At 43.4% G+C, this 20,160-nt stretch overlaps 1 protein-coding gene across 1 annotated transcript in view; it reads right to left on the reverse strand.

Moving 5' to 3' along the window:
- CROCC2 (ciliary rootlet coiled-coil, rootletin family member 2) overlaps nt 1–19,932 on the reverse strand; it is an 87,611-nt gene extending 67,679 nt beyond the window's left edge. The window contains exons 1-6 of the mRNA XM_033150206.1: nt 19,837–19,932; nt 13,183–13,336; nt 11,257–11,402; nt 7,903–8,055; nt 1,363–1,446; nt 189–295 (exon numbers count right to left, since the gene is read on the reverse strand). Of these exons, the coding sequence (XP_033006097.1) occupies nt 189–295; nt 1,363–1,446; nt 7,903–8,055; nt 11,257–11,402; nt 13,183–13,336; nt 19,837–19,890 (698 nt within the window). The 5' untranslated portion in view covers nt 19,891–19,932. The remainder of the gene's footprint in view (nt 1–188; nt 296–1,362; nt 1,447–7,902; nt 8,056–11,256; nt 11,403–13,182; nt 13,337–19,836) is intronic.
- Between the last annotated feature and the right edge of the window lie 228 nt (nt 19,933–20,160).

Raw genomic sequence — 20,160 nt, forward strand, 5'->3', positions numbered from 1 at the left:
CAGCGCTGAGCAGTTGCAGCAAACCTCTTTGAAGGTGTTCTCTCTGCCTCAACCAGCTGACTGGTGATGAAAGTGTGTCTTCAAAGGAGGCTACCATAACCACCGATCAGCTGATCATTGAAGAGCAGTAGTGCCAGTATATGAATGTACCATATAAACAAAGCCCCTGAAGCAAATGGCAACCTCACCTCTGCTGCTCCTCTTCCAGGTGGATGAGAGTGCTCTCCAGCTCTGTATTGTGGTCATGCTCAAAGCGGAGTAAATGTGACTCCGTTGAGTCTAACCTCATCTGCACCTAGAAAGATAACAGATTGTGCATCGATATTAAGCCAGCGCACAGAATGATTGGCTGGCAGGAGCTTTAGAAATACGCATGTCCTTACGTATATGTTGCACAGCACAGAATCTGTTTAAGGCAATAGGAGACTTTCTCAGAATCCTGAAACTGCTTTTTAAAAATGAATATTTAGATTTGGGAGGTCTGTGGTTGGGAGAAATGGTAGGCAGCATTAAAGAGAGCCATTTCCTAAACCCTCAGAAATAAAACAGGTTCTGGGCAGGGTTTTTCCAAAGACGTGGGAGAGGTATTCATCCCACATAGCTTTGTATTTCTTCACATGACATAAGAATTCCAGAGCCCTAGTTCCTTCAGCTAAACTCTTCTCATGGATAGTGAAAAAATGTGGAGCGAAATAATATGATGGCAACAGGTTTTCCACACCAGCATGTCATGTTCCCCTGCCTTGGTCACCTTTTTCCTGAACTACAAAAGCCCCAAATGCAGTAACCTTTAATTGCAGGGAAGTTGCTCCAACTCTGTGATCATTTTGGTTGCCCCTTTCTGCACCTTCCCCTGCTCAAATTGCACCGTGATGCACTAGGGAACTCTAGTTAAAGCGTGGCGATAATTGCCTTTTAAGAACTGCTCCGTGTTTGGGCTTCTCACAAATAATTGTAGTCCTGCATAGGTTCCCCTCTGTGAATTATAATCCCCTCTAAACCCCACAGGCTTTAGCCTTTTACAATATTATTACCCTGTTGTGAAAAAGGCTTTGTACCCAGAACGTCCTTCATAAAATAAAAGTACTCCGCTGGTTGCCTATATGACCCATACTTTACACACACAAAGCACCACCAAACTGGACATTCAGAAAACCAGTGGGAGTCTTTAAATGATATGAACTGCACAAAGACTACTTGTACCATGTATGTCATTAGGCTAGGCTGTCTGCCAAGCACTCACTCCAATTAAAGGTGCATGGCGTGAGGGGACAGTGATCTACAAATTGCCCACAGTGCTAACAGTCAGACTGCCACATGCTTCATCACGATCATTTATAGCATGAAAAAAGCCATACACACCATCTGTTTCTGATGCTCACACTCGGAGGTTTTCTCCAGCAGTTGTTGCTCCAGCTCCCCACATCTTTTCTTGTACTGCAGCATCTGCGCCAGGGAATAGAAGCAACAAGGCACTGCTATGAAACCATCACGTCAGTGCAAGGATTTATGCTTGCCCCATGGAACTTCCCCCCTCCTTTCCCCCAAGTGTCCCCTCCCCAAATCTGCACCAGAGGGTTACGGGGTAGGGGTGGGAGACTGTCAAAATAGATTTAGAGGGGTGTAGGTTGGGGAAGAGAAAAAGAGAAAAGTCCCATTGCATTGCAGGGGGTTGGAGCAGATGAACCTTGAGGTCCCTTCCAACTCTGCGATGCCATGATTCTAAGTGTCTATCCTTGTGTTGACAGGATGGTTACTTAGCACTGCACTGGGTACAAGCCTTAGGTAGAATTAAAAGAGAAGACAAGAGAGAGCAAAGGAAGGAACCAGCAGCCCGGGCGAAGCTGTTGTTGTTCAGTCGTTCAGTCGTGTCCGACTCTTCGTGACCCCATGGACCAGAGCACGCCAGGCACGCCTATCCTTCACTGCCTCTCGCAGTTTGGCCAAACTCATGTTAGTAGCTTCGAGAACACTGTCCAACCATCTCATCCTCTGTCGTCCCCTTCTCCTTGTGCCCTCCATCTTTCCCAACATCAGGGTCTTTTCTAGGGAGTCTTCTCTTCTCATGAGGTGGCCAAAGTACTGGAGCCTCAACTTCAGGATCTGTCCTTCTAGTGAGCATTCAGGGCTGATTTCTTTGAGAATGGATAGGTTTGATCTTCTTGCAGTCCATGGGACTCTCAAGAGTCTCCTCCAGCACCATAATTCAAAAGCATCAATTCTTCGGCGATCAGCCTTCTTGATGGTCCAGCTCTCACTTCCGTACATTACTACTGGGAAGACCATAGCTTTAACTATACGGACCTTTGTCGGCAAGGTGATGTCTTTGCTTTTTAAGATGCTGTCTAGGTTTGTCATTGCTTTTCTCCCAAGAAGCAGGCGTCTTCTAATTTCGTGACTGCTGTCACCATCTGCAGTGATCATGGACCCCAAGAAAGTGAAATCTCTCACTGCCTCCATTTCTTCCCCTTCTATTTGCCAGGAGGTAATGGGACCAGTGGCCATGATCTTAGTTTTTTTAATGTTGAGCTTCAGACCATATCTTGCACTTTCCTCTTTCACCCTCATTAAAAGGTTCTTTAATTCCTCCTCACTTTCTGCCATCAAGGTAGTATCATCAGCATATCTGAGGTTGTTGATATTTTTTCCAGCAATGTTAATTCCGGTTTGGGATTCATCCAGTCCAGCCTTTCGCATGATGAATTCTGCATATAAGTTAAATAAGCAGGGAGACAATATACAGCCTTGTCGTACTCCTTTCCCAATTTTGAACCAATCAGTTGTTCCATATCCAGTTCTAACTGTAGCTTCTTGTCCCCCATAGAGATTTCTCAGGAGACAAATGAGGTGATCCGGCACTCCCATTTCTTTAAGAACTTGCCATAGTTTGCTGTGGTTGACACAGTCAAATGCTTTTGCGTAGTCAATGAAGCAGAAGTAGATGTTTTTCTGGAACTCTCTAGCTTTCTCCATAATCCAGCGCATGTTTGCAATTTGGTCTCTGGTTCCTCTGCCCCTTCGAAATCCAGCTTGCACTTCTGGGAGTTCTCGGTCCACATACTGCTTAAGCCTGCCTTGTAGAATTTTAAGCATAACCTTGCTAGCGTGTGAAATGAGTGCAATTGTGCGGTAGTTGGAGCATTCTTTGGCACTGCCCTTCTTTGGGATTGGGATGTAGACTGATCTTCTCCAATCCTCTGGCCACTGCTGAGTTTTCCAAACTTGCTGGCATATTGAGTGTAGCACCTTAACAGCATCATCTTTTAAAATTTTAAATAGTTCAGCTGGTATATCATCACTTCCACTGGCCTTGTTGTTAGCGAGGCTTTCTAAGGCCCATTTGACTTCACTCTCCAGGATGTCTGGCTCAAGGTCAGCAACCACATTACCTGGGGTGTATGAGACCTCCATATCTTTCTGGTATAATTCTTCTGTGTATTCTTGCCACCTCTTCTTGATGTCTTCTGCTTCTGTTAGATCCTTTCCACTTTTGTCCTTAATTGTGGTAATCTTTGTACGAAATGTTCCTTTCATATCTCCAATTTTCTTGAACAAATATCTGGTTTTTCCCATTCTGTTATTTTCCTCTATTTCTTTGCATTGCTCGTTTAGAAAGGCCCTCTTGTCTCTCCTTGCTATTCTTTGGAAATCTGCATTCAATTTCCTGTATCTTTCACGATCTCCCTCGCATTTTGCTTGCCTTCTCTCCCCCGCTATTTGTAAGGCCTCCTTGGACAGCCACTTTGCTTTCTTGCATTTCTTTTTCATTGGGATGGTTTTTGTTGCTGTCTCCTGTATAATGTTACAAGCCTCCATCCACAGTTCTTCAGGCACTCTATCCACCAAATCTAAATCCTTAAACCTGTTCATCACTTCAACTGTGTATTCATAAGGAATTTGATTTAGATTGTATCTTACTGGCCCAGTGGTTTTTCCTACTTTCTTCAGTTTAAGCTGGAATTTTGCTATAAGAAGCTGATGGTCTGAGCCACAGTCAGCTCCAGGTCTTGTTTTTGCTGACTGTATAGAGCTTCTCCATCTTTGGCTGCAGAGAATATAATCAATCTGATTTCGATGTTGCCCATCTGGTGATGTCCATGTGTAGAGTCGTCTCTTGTGTTGTTGGAAAAGAGTGTTTGTGATGACCAGCTTGTTCTCTTGACAGAACTCTATTAGCCTTTGCCCTGCTTCATTTTGAACTCCAAGGCCAAACTTGCCAGTTGTTCCTTTTATCTCTTGACTCCCTACTTTAGCATTCCAATCCCCTATAATGAGAAGAACATCCTTCTTTGGTGTCATTTCTATAAGGTGTTGTAAGTCTTCATAGAATTGATCAATTTCAGTTTCTTCAGCACTGGTAGTTGGTGCATAAACTTGGATTACTGTGATGTTAAAAGGTCTGCCTTGGATTCGTATCGAGATCATTCTATCATTTTTGAAATTGCATCCCAGTACAGCTTTCGCCACTCTTTTGTTGACTATGAGGGCTACTCCATTTCTTTTACGGGATTCCTGCCCACAGTAGTAGATATGATAGTCATCCGAACTGAATTCGCCCATTCCTGTCCATTTTAGTTCACTGATGCCTAGGATGTCAATGTTTATTCTTGCCATCTCACTTTTTACCACATCCAGTTTTCCAAGGTTCATGGTTCTTACATTCCAGGTTCCTATGCAATACTTTTCTTTACAGCATTGGACTTTCCTTTCGCTTCCAGGCATATCCGCAACCGAGCGTCCTTTCGGCTTTGGCCCAGCTGCTTCATCAGCTCTGGATCTACTTGTACTTGTCCTCCGCTCTTCCCCAGTAGCATGTTGGACGCCTTCCGACCTGAGGGGCTCATCTTCCAGCGTCATATCTTTTATATGCCTGTTGTCTTTGTCCATGGAGTTTTCTTGGCAAGGATACTGGAGTGGGTTGCCAGTTCCTACTCCAGGTGGATCACGTTTGGTCCAAACTCTCTACTATGACCTGTCCATCTTGACCTGTCCATAGCTTCCCTGAGTAATTCAAGCCCCTTCGCCACGACAAGGCAGTGATCCATGAAGGGGCGGGCGAAGCTACTTACCAGGAATAAAAGAGGCATGAAGAATGAAAGCTTGATCCAGGAGGCCAATTTATCCAACAACTTTAACAGGTCTTCAACAAATTCTAAAGAGATTTCTGAAAACTTACTTGGACTACTACCATGACATCTGATGGAAATTGGTCAATGTAATAAAACTCTGACTATGATAAGAGCTGGACCAAGAGAACCAGAAGTGTGCAGCCACATATTAAGTTCTACTACAGCTATGCACTTGATATCAACATTGCCAATCTATATTCTAACACCACCCCCAAACTTTATCCTATGCAAGCTATTGATAAAGAATGTAACAAGCTCTGACCCCATTGACTGGCATTGTTGACCAGAAGATCAAGTATTTTTTTAAAATAAACACACATAAAACTTTACACCAGGACAGAAGCTGGAACTTTCTGTGGGGAACATGCATCACACAGTTGGTGTATTCAAGCTCCTCAGACTGCATTCACAAATAAAAGTAGAAATGGGGGAAATGTACCTTCTTTACCTTGGGATGTGCCATGTACAACCTCCTGTCACCTGTTGCTAACTCAGAAGTTCCACGCTCATTTCTCTTGCACTGCAACAGTATATCTGGATAACATCTATTCTCCCTATGTGCTTGTTCTGGTGGCAAAATCTAGTATAATTCTTTGGGCCATATTCTACAGGTGAAACTCAAAAAATTAGAATATCGTGGAAAGGTTCATTTCTTTCAGTAATTCAACTTAAAAGGTGAACCTAATATATGAGATAGACTCATGACATGCAAAGTGAGATATGTCAAGCCTTTATTTGTTATAATTGTGATGATTATGGCATACAGCTGATGAGAACCTCAAATTAACAATTTCAACCTTGAGGTTTTCATCAGCTGTATGCCATAATCATCACAATTATAACAAATAAAGGCTTGACATATCTCGCTTTGCATGTCATGAGTCTATCTCATATATTAAACTCCAGTAGCTAATGAAAACAATTGCTTACATAAATGGACTTTTCCATGATATTCTAATTTTTCGACTTTCACCTGTAAGTGCAAAATGGATCCCACAGAGGTAGTTGTTCTAAACCATATTTCTCTTCAGTTTGCTGGGATCTACTTACAGCATGAATATCCTAACTCAGTGTTTTTCAACCTTTTTTGGGCAAAGGCACACTTGTTTCATGAAAAAAATCACGAGGCACACCACCATTAGAAAATGTTAAAAAATTTAACTCTGTGCCTATATTGACTATATATAAAGTAATTCTCTTGAATAGGAATCAAATAAACACAAATCTTTCAAAATTTCCAATTTTCCCCACGGAACAGCAGGCAACATCTCGAGGCACACTAGTGTGCCGCGGAACAGTGGTTGAAAAACACTGTCCTAACTAAACACCTTCTCTCTGTCTGAAGCTTGATATAAAACGATGGAGGAAGAATTTGAGGGTTTCCTGGCAGCATTTTAATCTCTGTCAGGACAGGACAGGCCTATAACCAGAATGTTTTTTGAGAGAGAGAAGCAGCCATTGTATGTAATAAATACATGACTAACCCAGTAGTCAGCGAGGAAGGAAGCATCTGTAATTAAAGTAAATTTGAAGGAACAAAACAGGAAGCAGAATACAGAATCTTAGGAGTATCAGCTGGGAAATGAAGGACGAGCATCTGGGGAAACGGAAGCTGTGGTAAATAAGCCTGAGGTAAATTCCTCTTGTGGGGAAGTGTCAGGGGAATGGTAGCATTAAAACAGACACCATGAATAAATGCACTCTCTGCAATCTGTCAACAGGCACCTAGCGCAGGTGAGGGAAGCCAAGGTTGGCAGAGACACAGATGGCAGGGACACTGGGAGAGAGGCTAGCTTGGGTGAGCACCTGAATAGGGCTGCAAGAATGGCTGCTAACCAGAAGCAAGGAATGACTGTGGTTGCCAAAGCAGCTAGGTTGAGGAGGAGAGAGGGGCCCAAAGAAAGAAGGCTATTCCAGCTGCACCATCTTGGGGGGGGGGGGAGGCAGTATGTCCGCCTGATTATCAGGATCAAAGGGGCCCTTTAAACCAGGGGTAGGGACTTTTGTGAGTACGAGGGTTGCATCCTCCTGAGATAGACCTTCTGGAGCCACATGGCAGTGGTAGGCATGCAAAAATGGGTGTGACCAGACACAAAATGGGTGGAGCAACAGGTGTGACTCTTACCTTTTTACAGTGGTCTGCATCCTTGTCATACATATGCAGGTGTTTCCTCCTCCTGCCCCCACCCTCTCTGACCTCAGTCCAGACAAGCAAGAGGCATTATCAAGGGACACACGCCTGTTAAGTAAAAGCACTCCAGGAGAGTGTGCAGCAGAGCCTGTGAGGAGTATAGTCTGGATAGAGTGTGTGTGAACTAGGAAGAGTCTTAAGGGTTGAATACAGGGACCTGGAACTCTGCCTGCGCCCATTTAAAAAATACCCAAAGCTCCACCCCAGAGCTTTGGACAGATCAAGGGAAGGACTACTTAAGAACCCAAGATGCTGTCTGATGCTATGTTTGCCAATGGATCCACATGGAAACAACTGAAACTGCTGGTTGATGGGGCTTCTTTCTTCTTGTAGTCTCATAAAAAAGGCCTGGTGTGCTACTCCCATCACCCGTAAGTACTGGTCCCTACAGAACACATGGAACAGAAAATGCTAGGCAGGTACAAAGAGCATGCTTTCTAAATCAACAAGACAGGACCAACAAACCTAACGGAGAACTTCTGCACCAAGCCCCACTGCTGAGTCTTTATGGAATCCATCTGTGAGACCCCACCATCTTCCCATTCATGACAGGTAGTGCCTGTTCAAGGTAATGCTACCCACCTTGTTCTGCATCTTCTGCACTAGCTGAGCCTGGCGCTGCTGCCCATCCTGGTAGGCTTGCAGCTTGTGCTTGTATGCCTTTTCATCCTCTTTGAACTGCTGTCTCATCTGCAGGAACATTGTGCTTCCTTCCTCCTCTCCTCGGAGCTCCAGCTACAAAAGCAAACACCCTCCCTGATCCAAATGGCAGAGCAAGGGTCAGGAGCAGAACAGCAAGGAACCAATGCCTGGCTCCTTAGATGTCATACAAGTGCAATGTGGCAGGATGCAACCAAATGAATGGGAAAAAATAAATCTGTGTTTGAAAATGAGCTCTAGCTTTGCAGAATTCAGGGTTTCCAGCATGGCTCCCAGCTCTTCCTGGACCTCTGGACAACAGAAACTTCCTTTCTCAGAAATACACATTCAACATCCCAAACACTCAAAATCTACATGCCTACATTTCGCGAATGTAATGAGAATTCATGCAAATATGAATCACTGAATTTGCATGATCTTCTTTCTCTCTTCCTTTGAGACTGTAATGCGTCTGAAATCCTGCAGTTTCAAATTGGCTAAGGCCGCTTACAAATTTAGATTTTTGGCAGGGGGAGGTTGAACAGGAGGAAGAGACTTACGGAGAAGCTGAAAGGCAGTGTACCTAACAAGAACACTACAAAAGGCCTTAAGGGAAGGAACTAAGTGGTGATGGGCACAGAATCTTTCTGTAGACACTGCCTGCTCATTTTGTAATGTCTCTGGACAGCTGAAGGGCGATAAAACAAGCTTTGAAAAAAATGAAACTTGAGACTATTACAGCACAATCCTATGCATATTTACTGAAAAGTCAGTCTCGCTGAGTTCAGTGAGACTTATGCCCAGGTAAATGTGTACAGGACAGCAGCCTTAAGCTGCAACACTAAACAGACTTACAGGAGATTAAGCCCCACTAGACACACTGGAACTAAATTATAAACATGCATAGGATTATTCAGGTCAAATAGTGCCTTAGATACCTAGGTCTCACACAATCCTGCACTTTGCACTACGTGCAGAAATACACCAGCTCGAATATTGTCTATGATTTGGTAGTTAGAACCTCAAAGCAAATGGTGGCAAATGCTTCCTAATGGAACTCAAATGTAGCTCCTTCTTCTGCCTAGCAAAATTTACAATGACTACAGCAGGGGTGGGGAACCTTAGGTCTGGGGGCAACATGTCACCCTCCAGGACTCACTGTGCGACCCTCAGGACTCTTCCCAGGCCACACACCCTTCATAGACACCCAATTCCCCATGGCACATCCTTCACTGGCCCTGCCCTGCAGCCCCCCCCCCCCGACTGTTTTTGCTTGGCTGGACTGTGTCCTTGAACTCTGAAAATGCCTCTTACTTGCCTAGATGGAGGACAGAGAAGGGAGGGTGCGTGGGTTGTGCAAGACTAGCCTACTATATACAGGTAAAATTCACATTTCTTGTTCCACCCTCTTGTTCCTCTGGACCCACCCACCACTGACCCACAGCCCACAGAAGGCGACTCAGGAGGGAATGTGGCGCTTGGTCAGGAAAAGGTTCTCCATCCCTGCCCTACCTGAATCAAGACCTCACCCATTCATTCCGTTTCTTTCGGCCTCCCAAATAGCATTCATTCCATTGCTACCATTCAGCAAAAAGAAGCAGCTGGGGGCAGGGCAGCGGTCCCAGTCTGTTGGAACAGCTTTTCGGAGGGCTTGATGCTGAGTCAGGCCTGGATCTTCATGCCTGTCATGTGGACTGGAGGCAGGGATTGTTTGGACTTATAATTATTTATGCTCCTCTGGATGGGAACCTTTGTCTAGCCAAGAATGTGCCCTATGTTCTCCAGGCAGCAAACCAAGCACCAGTTTCTCCTGGGGAAGGGGCCACACAGCTAAGCACCATGACCACCTGCATACTCCTGAAAGCAGCAGTGTGTGAAAACAGGGCCAACATCCTGTCCGCTCTAGCACGCCTGAGGAGATATCAATGGACTGTATTTGCGCACCATAATCTCCCAACATTTGCACACTAGAATGTGATTCCTGGCAATTTTCCTTCAAAGGGTCACTGCTGCAGCAGAATGCTGGATGGTTGGTTGGGTTTAAAAGCAGCTGCTCTGCCATTCTGTTTCCGAGTCTACTTTCACACAAATAAACACTTTAAAAACATATTAGCTGTATCTAAGTAATGAAGACATACTGGCCAAACAATATGCTTCTGTTAACCTTTCTTTCTTAGGTATAGTGTGCTTACCCTACTGTAGTGTGGGAAACACAACCTAGCAGTCTAGTTTGGCTATTAAGGGCCTCTTCCTCATTATTTTGATTTATTTCATAAGTGCTCCTCAATTACTTACAACATAGCATATTATTACAGTACTGTATTCTACTTTCAGCTGGAGAATGACACTGAACCAGATGGCACTTGCGCTCACTTGAATTCAGGAGCCACTATCTTATAAAAGGGGAGTGCAACTCTATAGAAAATGGGAGGGGTGCTTCCAGCCATCAAAAAACATAGACCACTGCAAAGAAATAAGGTTCTTTTGCTAGAAGCTCATATTTTCCTGATTGAATGTCTTTCTTACGAAATTCTGCCTGGGTGCTCCTAAGTTTACATGAGCCCAAAACACCACAAAGCCTAGATGCTCAACGACAGATCTTTTTTCAATCTTTTCAGATTTAAGTCTCACCTTTCACCCCAAACTGTAACATTAGACCCACTTTATTTATTTTTTAATCCTTCTCTCATATGGTCATCGTGTATGACTATGTGTGTTTTGATGTGGAAGCAGCTCCCAGCAACTTCAAAATGGAGCCAAACTGATAACCATGTGTGAAGAATATGGCGAGGTGCTCCAATGGTCCTTTATACAGCTTGACTTTTGTGATGTAAACCACGGATTCTGAATGCCCTTCCTCCTTTAAAATTGCTCTTGCTGGGTCTCAAGAGATGTTTATGACATTGAAGGGCAGCCAGGACTACAAGGAGTAAAGCAAACTGTAACCTACAATGTAAGTTCTTGTGGGAGAGCAGCCAAATGAGTCAATGAAACCAATGTCCATAAGCTGTATATTGTCATGTCACAGGACCTGCCCAGGACATGGGGAAGTGTGCATGACCAAGAGTCATGGCAATGTAAGGTTTATCTGAACTTATGAATAAGCCCTCCGTCTTAATTCTCTCTGTGTTGCCAGTCAATGTGTCCTCAGCTGCCAATCTACACCAGCTGCAAGAGAGAATGATGGATAATCATTTTGTGACGGAGCTCTCAGCTGGATTTGTGTTTTGCAAGATTGTTCCATACAACAAGTAGCTTGTTTTTTTTTAGACGGGTCTCTTCAAATGTTGATCTTACCCTCTCACTAACAGCATGGTATTTGCTAGCCAGCTCATCCTTCTCCGCACGAGTTTGTGCCAACAGGTCCTCAAGGCGTGAGAGCTCCTTCTGCAACAAGCGGTTTTCTTCTTGCATATTGACTGCAGAGGCCGTTTCTGACAAAGCTGGAAACAACAATAAAAGGAATAGGTTGGCTGCAGGTAGGAATAAGGGACATATTTAATTCAGTTCACGGTGAAAGGTGAATCTACCAAATCCACACTTTTTGAAACACTACGGGAACTGAAACATAACCATTCTAAATTTGCACTTATCCAAATTTTGCGATAGAGTTCTCCAACCAAGTGATGTTTTTATAAAAATAAATATATTCATGTATAAAAAATGCTTGCAAAAATGTGCACATTAGTCAAAACTGCCTATAAAAATGTGCTTATTAAGAGAATTCACACGCAGATGCCTAAATGAATTTAAGATTAGAAAAATTAGAAACTGAGAGAACTAAAATTGACAGATCATTTCATTCCTAGTTCCAGGAAAGGCAACCTATGAACAGACTAAGGATGTTCACCCTACCAAGGTATATGGATTAAACTCTTAATACAAAAACTTTGGGATTCAAAACATAAGCACTTAAGTTGTCCAAAGGGGATGTATTAATACTAAGAACTGATCGCAAGCAAGTACTTGATACAAGATATCTGCCTTATTTATTTTGCTAAAGCATCTTCCAATAAAAGTTTAATGTTTTAATATGACAAAGCACGGCATTCTTTCTCCGTTTTTAAGGGACAGGGCCCATTCTTTGAGTCATCGTATGAAAAGGAAGTAGCAATGTTTCAAAAGAGTTCCAGGGACTAAAGACTGTTCTATAGCAAGAGACACCTGCATTCATTATCTCACACTGTATGTTCCAGGGCTGCTTTTTAGTGTTGAAAACAGGTTCTGGGGCCAGATGATGTCTAGCCAAAAGTGTGGCCATGGGTTTACAAAGCTATATGGAAAGCTGCCTTGAGAGGGCCTATTAATCAGAGGCCACAAGATAGCCATGCCCAACCATTACATGGATAATGACGATCTTCCATATGGGGACTGAGAAGCTTGGGCTAATTTTCCAGCTCGAGTCCAGGCACGCTGAGTGTTGCTTGGCAGGTTGCTTAATCTTTCTGATCCTCAAATGTAACATGACGGCAAACAACTTTATATTGTCTTCTGGAAGCCTGAGCTAAACTATCTCCCTCAGTCTTTGCTTGGTGGTTACGGCTGAGGATCTCTAAGGTTCAAAAACTCTTCCCAACTGTGATTTATTTATTTTTGCAGTGAGAGAGAAATCCACAATGTCTTTTGGGGACATAAAAGAAAAGGGCAATCATATGAAAGAAAGGATGCCCCTTGGATTTAGGACCTTTGTTCTCCCTTGCTATAGCTAGGGTTGGCCAATGACATTTTGCTGCTTGAGGCAGAGCAGTAAATGCTCCCCAGTTGCAAAGTCAAGGTGCATGTACCCTTTCTATGTCTGCTGCCTCAAGCATTCACCTCACTCCACCCAATATTAGGACTGGCCCTGGTGATTGCTCTTTCCCCCCTTCCATCTGGAAAGGCTACCTGCTCACAGTCAAAAACACAATATTGGATTCATTTACCATGAACATAAGCTGCTAGTTTTACATAGTACTCTGAACGAGTCCGATGGACTGCTTTGCATGGAACAGAAGCGAGGAAAGGCTGTTACCACACACATGGTGACAGTGGACTGGAATTTTCTGACAACTTCTTCCAAGGAGGAAGTCTTCAGAAACATCATCAGGCCAACACTGCGTGGTATGTTGGGATGTTAGGAGCTCCAAAGCCCCACCTCCTAGTTTCCTGCATTTGTTCTTGCTTTGAAAACCCCACCCTCGGGATGTCTCTGCTCTATGTCTCTGCCAAAGCCCAAGACAGCACCTTGGGGTGATGATGGTTCAGCCAGACTCTGTGTGATGATCTGCCGGATCCTAGCTGGGACAGTTGTGGGTGCAGCTCTCTCTCCTTCCCCTTGCACGGTCAATGCTTTGTCATCTTTGCTTGCTCTGGGATGAAGCACCGTATCCTCCAGTTTCTAAAAATACATACAGAAGTTAAGCATTGGCTGGCAAGTTTGTAAGGTTTTATTTAGCCATTGCTGGATCCTGGGAAGCGATTACCTCTTTATGATGGACTTTCTGAGATCAGCATAAAACTAAACTTAGGTCTAAGAATTGCTGTCACATAGCTAGAAACCTTTGAAGGTGGTGGTGGGGGGTAGAGAGGGACTGCTGTAAAAAAATGTGATCTCTTTATACAGGTGAAACTCGAAAAATTAGAATATCGTGGAAAGGTTCATTTCTTTCAGTAATTCAACTTAAAAAGTGAAACTAATATATGAGATAGACTCATGGCATGCAAAGCGAGATATGTCAAGCCTTTATTTGTTATAATTGTGATGATTATGGCGTACAGCTGATGAGAACCCCAAATTAACAATTTCAACTTTGGGGTTTTCATCAGCTGCGCGCCATAATCATCACAATTATAACAAGCAAAGGCTTGACATATCTCGCTTTGCATGTCATGAGTATATCTCATATATTAAACTCCAGTAGCTAATGAAAACAATTGCTTACATAAATGGACTTTTCCACGATATTCTAATTTTTCGAGTTTCACCTGTATCTCATTGACATTTAGCACATTTCAACAAGTTATAAAAATAGAAAATAGAAAGGCAAGGACATCTACAAGGCTGGTCTATGTACTCAGCTTCAACTAAATCCAAAAATACAATGATACCAATCTTTTAAACTTATGAAGATCCAGGAATTCAAATATCTGCACAAATTATTTCCCCCTCCTCACTCACTCTTCATGTACAAAGTTAGCATCTTCAAAATTGCTTATGAAATATAATACAATTCCCTACTTTGTGTCCTCACCTAGGTGAGTGCAAGTTAAGATTCTACAAGGGTGCACAGGATTACAAGGCCCTGCACTGTGTTATTTTCAAAATATTTCTAAAAGCTTTTTTGTGATAATAAATTCTGCTACATTAGCTTCACTTTATCACATGTCGGGGACCTTATGTTTTGTTGCTGATGCTACTAGAACTGCTAGCACAATTTAAAACTAGTACTAACGATACTGAGAATGTTGTTCTGACACCCTATTTCCATCTGCAAAATGTTGGAGGGTATTTTTTCTCATGGCTGATGGTATTCACAAATGTACAGTGCATGTAAATCATGGGTAGATCTGAGATCTGAACTTGATTTGTGCCAGAGGCCACCAGGGCTTACGCCTATTAGGTGGTTGTAAAGTTTGATTCTGAGGTGATGATTTTGAATTGTGTCGGGTGGGAACATCTTTACTTTTTTGTCCTTCTCACCCTGTTGTCAAACCCACACAGGTGGCTAATTCGCTTGCCTGCTTATCTTCTCAATGTTTTATTGCTGGGCCCAGTCATTACTGGGGCTCCCTTGTGCTCACAGAACAAGAAAGACATATTGCATGAAGATGTGAAGCATAATAATAAGCAAAAAAACAGTTGTTGCCATGCCAACAGAGCTAAAACTTTGTACAGAAAATACAGCAACAATGCCCTCTATCGTCTGTACTTCATCAATTACGAACAAATCTCATTGAAATAAGGAGGTTGCTGCAATCTGCACTTCATTCCAAATCTTGTTTCCAATTGTATCTGAAAAGTACGATACTCCACTCCCCAGGACCCCCCCCCCCGGCAAAACATGTACAAATGATGTTATAAAGACAGCAAAACCATCCTGTAAAATCTCTTGCTTATATTTTGACAAATGTCTCACAATGATGTTCTTCATCATTTCTCCTCCGTCACTATCGGAGCCTCCCCCCTCCCTTTTTTTTAAAATGCAAGCCACTCACATGCACATCCCCATAATATTTTTAGCTGATCTCTAAGGAAGGGGGTGTTTTTTGGATCATGTACAACTTCAGCTAGATCAAAATTAGTACTGTATCTCAAAAATTAGATTCTTGTCTCCCATTGCAGAAAATCTGTGTGTGTGTGTGTGTGTGTGTGTGCGCGTGCACATGCCTGTATGCTTGAGACTGCATACATTATATTTTTCCTAAACTACCCAAGACTACAAAATGAGGAAGTGTATACATGTGGGAAACACATGAACATTAATACCAAGACAAACTGAAGTGAAAAGAAATGTACCAAGGGATACTGGGGCTCGCCCAATGCAACACTACTACTATGACAAATACAGTGGTACCTTGGTTCTCAAAGGCCTTGGTACTCAAACAACTTGGACCCAAACACTGAAAACCTGGAAGTAAGTGTTCCGGTTTGTGGACTTTTTTTTGGAAGTCGAACGTGCTCCGTTTTGAGTGTTATACTTCCGTTTTGAGTGCCACGCTTCCGTTTTGAGTGCCACACTGCCGATTTGAGTGCCACGCTTCCATTTTGAGTGTTACGCTGAGGTCTGTCTGTTTTTGCTCTTTATTTTGCATTTTCGTTTTTGCGGCTCTTTTTTGTTTGTTTTTGTGACTGTGTGGAACCCAGTTCAGCTACTGATCGATTGTGTGACTAAAGTACATTGCTAATTGCTTTCATTCTATAGATCAATGGTCACATTAGATAGTAAAAATCATGTTAAATGGCTGTTTTATGAGTTGTTTTTAAAAGTCTAGAACGGATTAATCCATTTTGAATTACTTTCTATGGGAAAACATGCCTTGGTTTTGGAACACTTTGGTTTTGGAACGGACTTCCAGAATGGATTAGGTTTGAGAACCAAAGCACTACTGTAGACTACTATTCTCAGGGCACTTTAGGGTTTTGGTGGATGCAGGAGAGATTTGGAGCTCTCATTATTTCTGCAAGGTGGCCAAGGGTGGTATGTAATCTTTTCTTTCCGGTAAACCTTCCTCAAGCATCTCTACAAGCCCATTGGCTGGCTGCACTTCCTTATTTGAAAAAGTCCTCAAGGAGTTACCTCATGATTGAATCAGTGGAGTGGCAGAGGGCAAAGGGCAGACCACTGAGGAGATGTTTTGTAGAATGGAAAAAAGGTCACCTACCAAGCATAAATTAGCCACCTCAAAAGTAAAGTAAGCATGGCAAAAAGACCTGCACCCCACCCACAAGAATTTACCCCCCAAAACTCTCCTTTTCAATAATTTTTTTGGGGGGGAACATGAGAGAATATTTTGGCACAGCACTACAATTATCCAAGCGCTTTGGTGGGCAGCCTGGTTTGTAGAGGAAAGAAAAGAAAATAGCAAGTATATTAGTATATTGCATGAGCATCTGAAGGACCAGTTGCTGTGTAGTTAAAGCAATATGTCTATCCACGAAAATAGATGAGAACTGGCCCTCGTAGCTACAACTTAAGCAATGAACCAAATCACAATGAAGTCCAAGAAGAGCTTTGGTACAAAGTACAAACATTTTTAGAGATCGAAAACGTTCTACTTCTAAAACTCAAATACAAATTATATTATTTTGCAGTAACAAATTCCTATTTTAAAAAATGCAAATCACTGCACAGACCACACACGGCATAAGTCAGACAAATGCAAATAGAAATCACACAGAGAAACATACGATGGCACAAAGATTCGCTCAGACATACAGTATATCAAATGCTGTCTGATGAAGGCCAGGAGTAAAGAGCTAAATCACTGATAGTTTCAGTTAGATTAGGCTCTGCTACAGTGGTGGGAAACCTTTGAGCTGTTGGACTCCAATTCCTATCAGTCCCGGCCAGCATGGACAATGGTCAGAGGAGTTGGGACTTGTAGTCTAACCACAACTGGAGGATCACAGATGTCTCACCATTGCTCTACTGGGTGCTATGTAGGTTTTATGTTACACCTAGGACTGCTAATACTCAGTTAAAAAAGAAAACAAAACCCTGAGGGGAATATGCTTTTGTAAGTTGATCTTGTCCCTTTAACAACTTATCCATTTCCCCACTAAACAATTTTAGCATTTTGGCCTTTTAAAACAACAGATGCCACATGTGAGTATGAAAACTGCAAGACTAGCAGAAATTCCAGTTCAGCATAGTTGTAACATTCAGGCCACCAATCAGCAAAGGCATTGATTAAAACACTTTGCCTGGGTAATGAGTTGCAGCTGTAGCATGGAGTCTCTGAATAGGACCCATGGAGATAGCTACTCCCTCTGCAGCTGGTGATGTCAGCACAGCTGTGGCAGCTGTGGAAAGAGCAGCCATTGGTGAGACATCTGCATGTTAGCTGACTTTGCCCATTCACAAAGAAGAGTAGCGAAACACAATCCACCAACATGCAACGCAAGTACAAAATGGTCTCCTGAGAGGCGTCAAGGCCTGTAGTAAGTTGACAAACCACTTGTAGCTCATGCCGCAGGGCGAAGGACAAGTGTGATCATTTCAACAGTATCAATTCCATCTCATTTCAAGCAATGCTCAAAAATCCACGAAGCACAATGTGGAAAAGCCAACTGTAGGAAAGCTGTTGACGTTTTCCTATATGAAGGGGGCATGAAGCTCTTGCTCTAACCAGGTTGGGCATTGTGAATGGAAAACCCACAATGAGCAGAATGCCCTTTCACATTACACAGATATTAACACACACAGCACAAGAAAAGGCTCAAAACAAAGCTACTTAAACTTAATGAATGAAAACACTTAATGCAGAAGAGCAAGGACTAGACCTCTTCCACTTCATACTAAATAAGAAAATGTGAAGAAGATTGCCTCCTTATTGGAAATCCTTGTACTATTCCAATTTACAGACGTGAAGTGATAACTGTAAGAGAATGAAATGAATGGCCTTACTCTGTAAGACACTGACAGTGCAAGAAGCCCTTGAGCCTGTCACAATCTCTTTCCCTGGCTCCTACTTCATGGCAATTTACCATCCCTCTGCTAGAGTGGTTTGTGCCAGGCTCCTTTCAACACTTATGATTTACAGAGGGGGATTTACAGTATCATGCTGCCATAAAGACATGACTAAGTAGACCCTGGCCCATGTAATATTATGCCAGCCCTCCTTTTGCCAACCTGGTGACTTCCAGATGTTTAGGACTATAAAACCCCATCTAGCTGGGACAGATGGGAGAGCATGGCTGGGGTGGATAAAGGCTGTATAGAAGCATCAAAGCATTACGATATTGACAGTTTTATGGTAGGCTAGTTCTGTACTCCCCCATTGGAATTCCATCCAGTGAACAGCAGCTCTGAAATCAATAGATGTTTGCACAGAATTAAGTCCAGTTTACCATTGCAGCCCTATGAGCACTTTCTTGGGAATAAGTCTCATTAAACTCAACGAGACTTCGGAGTGAATGTGTAGGATAGGGCTGTAAATCTATTTTCCTAGTGGGTTACGCTCACACATCCTCTAGCCTAGTCGCTTGTTCCTTACTCTCATTTTTGAAACCTTGCTGCCCTCTACTGTCACTTAAAATGGCAACAACTACATTTGTCACAAAACAACTTCAGCCCATGTAAGACAACAGTCCACCAAGACTGGATGCCACAGTCATACATGGATGCCTTGAAGAACAGAGCAGAGAAGCCCAACACAGAAAGACTTCAGACATGGGTTTTAATAGGCCATATTTTCAAAATCTTCAGAGAAATTCTACTTGCAGCAAAATGCACATGCAAACAAACATGTAACAGCTCTCCTTAGAATGCTAAGGGTTTGAGATGAGACAAAAAAAGGCTACTCTGCTAAACTGGCTGCTTCTGGGTCATGCTGCAAAACCAGTCTCTGTATGGTCCCATGGTTTATAGAAGCCCTGTCTGATTTAATACTTGATAAACTTTTCTGGCACAATTACTTTATACCCCAGTTGTAATACAGTACTCAACCTACTCCCATGAACACAGAATGCTGCCTCATACCAAGTCAATCCCACTCGTTACCCTCTGCGCTGTCCAGCAGCGAGTCTCCAGGATTTCATTACAGTGTTGCCCCCACCCCAGGTGAGCAAACCTGGGACCATTTGCAAGCGAAGCCTGTGCTCTAATACACTGTAATGGCCCATCCTCTGATACTATTCTCACAACCACACTGTGAGGCAGGTGCTAGGTTAGTTTGAGAGACAGTGACTGATCGGAGGTCACTCAATGAGTATTGCAGGGGGTTGGACTAGATGATCCTCAGGGTCCCATCCAACTCCGATTGTAGGATTTCCGTTCTGAGTTTCACGGTTTGGCGATATGACCCTGGGGCCCCGCTGTCCAACACTGCTACACGTATTTGCACATCATATCAAGAGATCGCAGAGGTTTTAATCCATATCATCTTCTCTGTAGACATCCAGAAACTAAATATTGTCCAGATCAGCGACATGAAAGGGAAGCAGACAACGAAATATTTTTATTTCGCCGTTTTACTTCCGAAGTTGGAAACCTGGCCTCTGCCCCTCACCCCCCCCCCCCTCGAAGGGAATGCAATTCTATCCTTTTTCTGGCTCGTCAGTTCCGCGCTGCAAAGCGGAGCATCATGTGCGAGGGGGCGGAGGCAGTGCGTTTTAATTACTTGCTCTGAACTTAGCCGCAGGAGAAGTATTACAAAGCGAGCCACTCACTCACCAACCTGGATTGCAGCCTCCAGCCTCAGACTTGGCTTCTCCTCGCTGCTCTCGCTCATCGCTCAAAGACCGGGGCAAGGACCAGCCAGAGAGGCCGAGCGCGGGCCGAGCGGCTCTTCTCCCGACTTGCAAAAACCCGCTCCCTGGAGAAAGAGTTTGCAGGCCTGGAGTGTCTCCGACTCCCTGCGGAACCTTCTCCGCTGCCTTCAGGAATGGAGGACGCACGCGGCGGGGCCCGGCCGCGGTTGCTAAGACAACGGGGACGCCGAGTACCCCTTGTCGCCATGGAAACAGAACGCGGCCCGGGGTTGCCGCGGAAACCAAAGGGA

Source organism: Lacerta agilis, chromosome 5 (assembly GCF_009819535.1).
Source record: "Lacerta agilis isolate rLacAgi1 chromosome 5, rLacAgi1.pri, whole genome shotgun sequence".
Taxonomy (NCBI): domain Eukaryota; kingdom Metazoa; phylum Chordata; class Lepidosauria; order Squamata; family Lacertidae; genus Lacerta; species Lacerta agilis.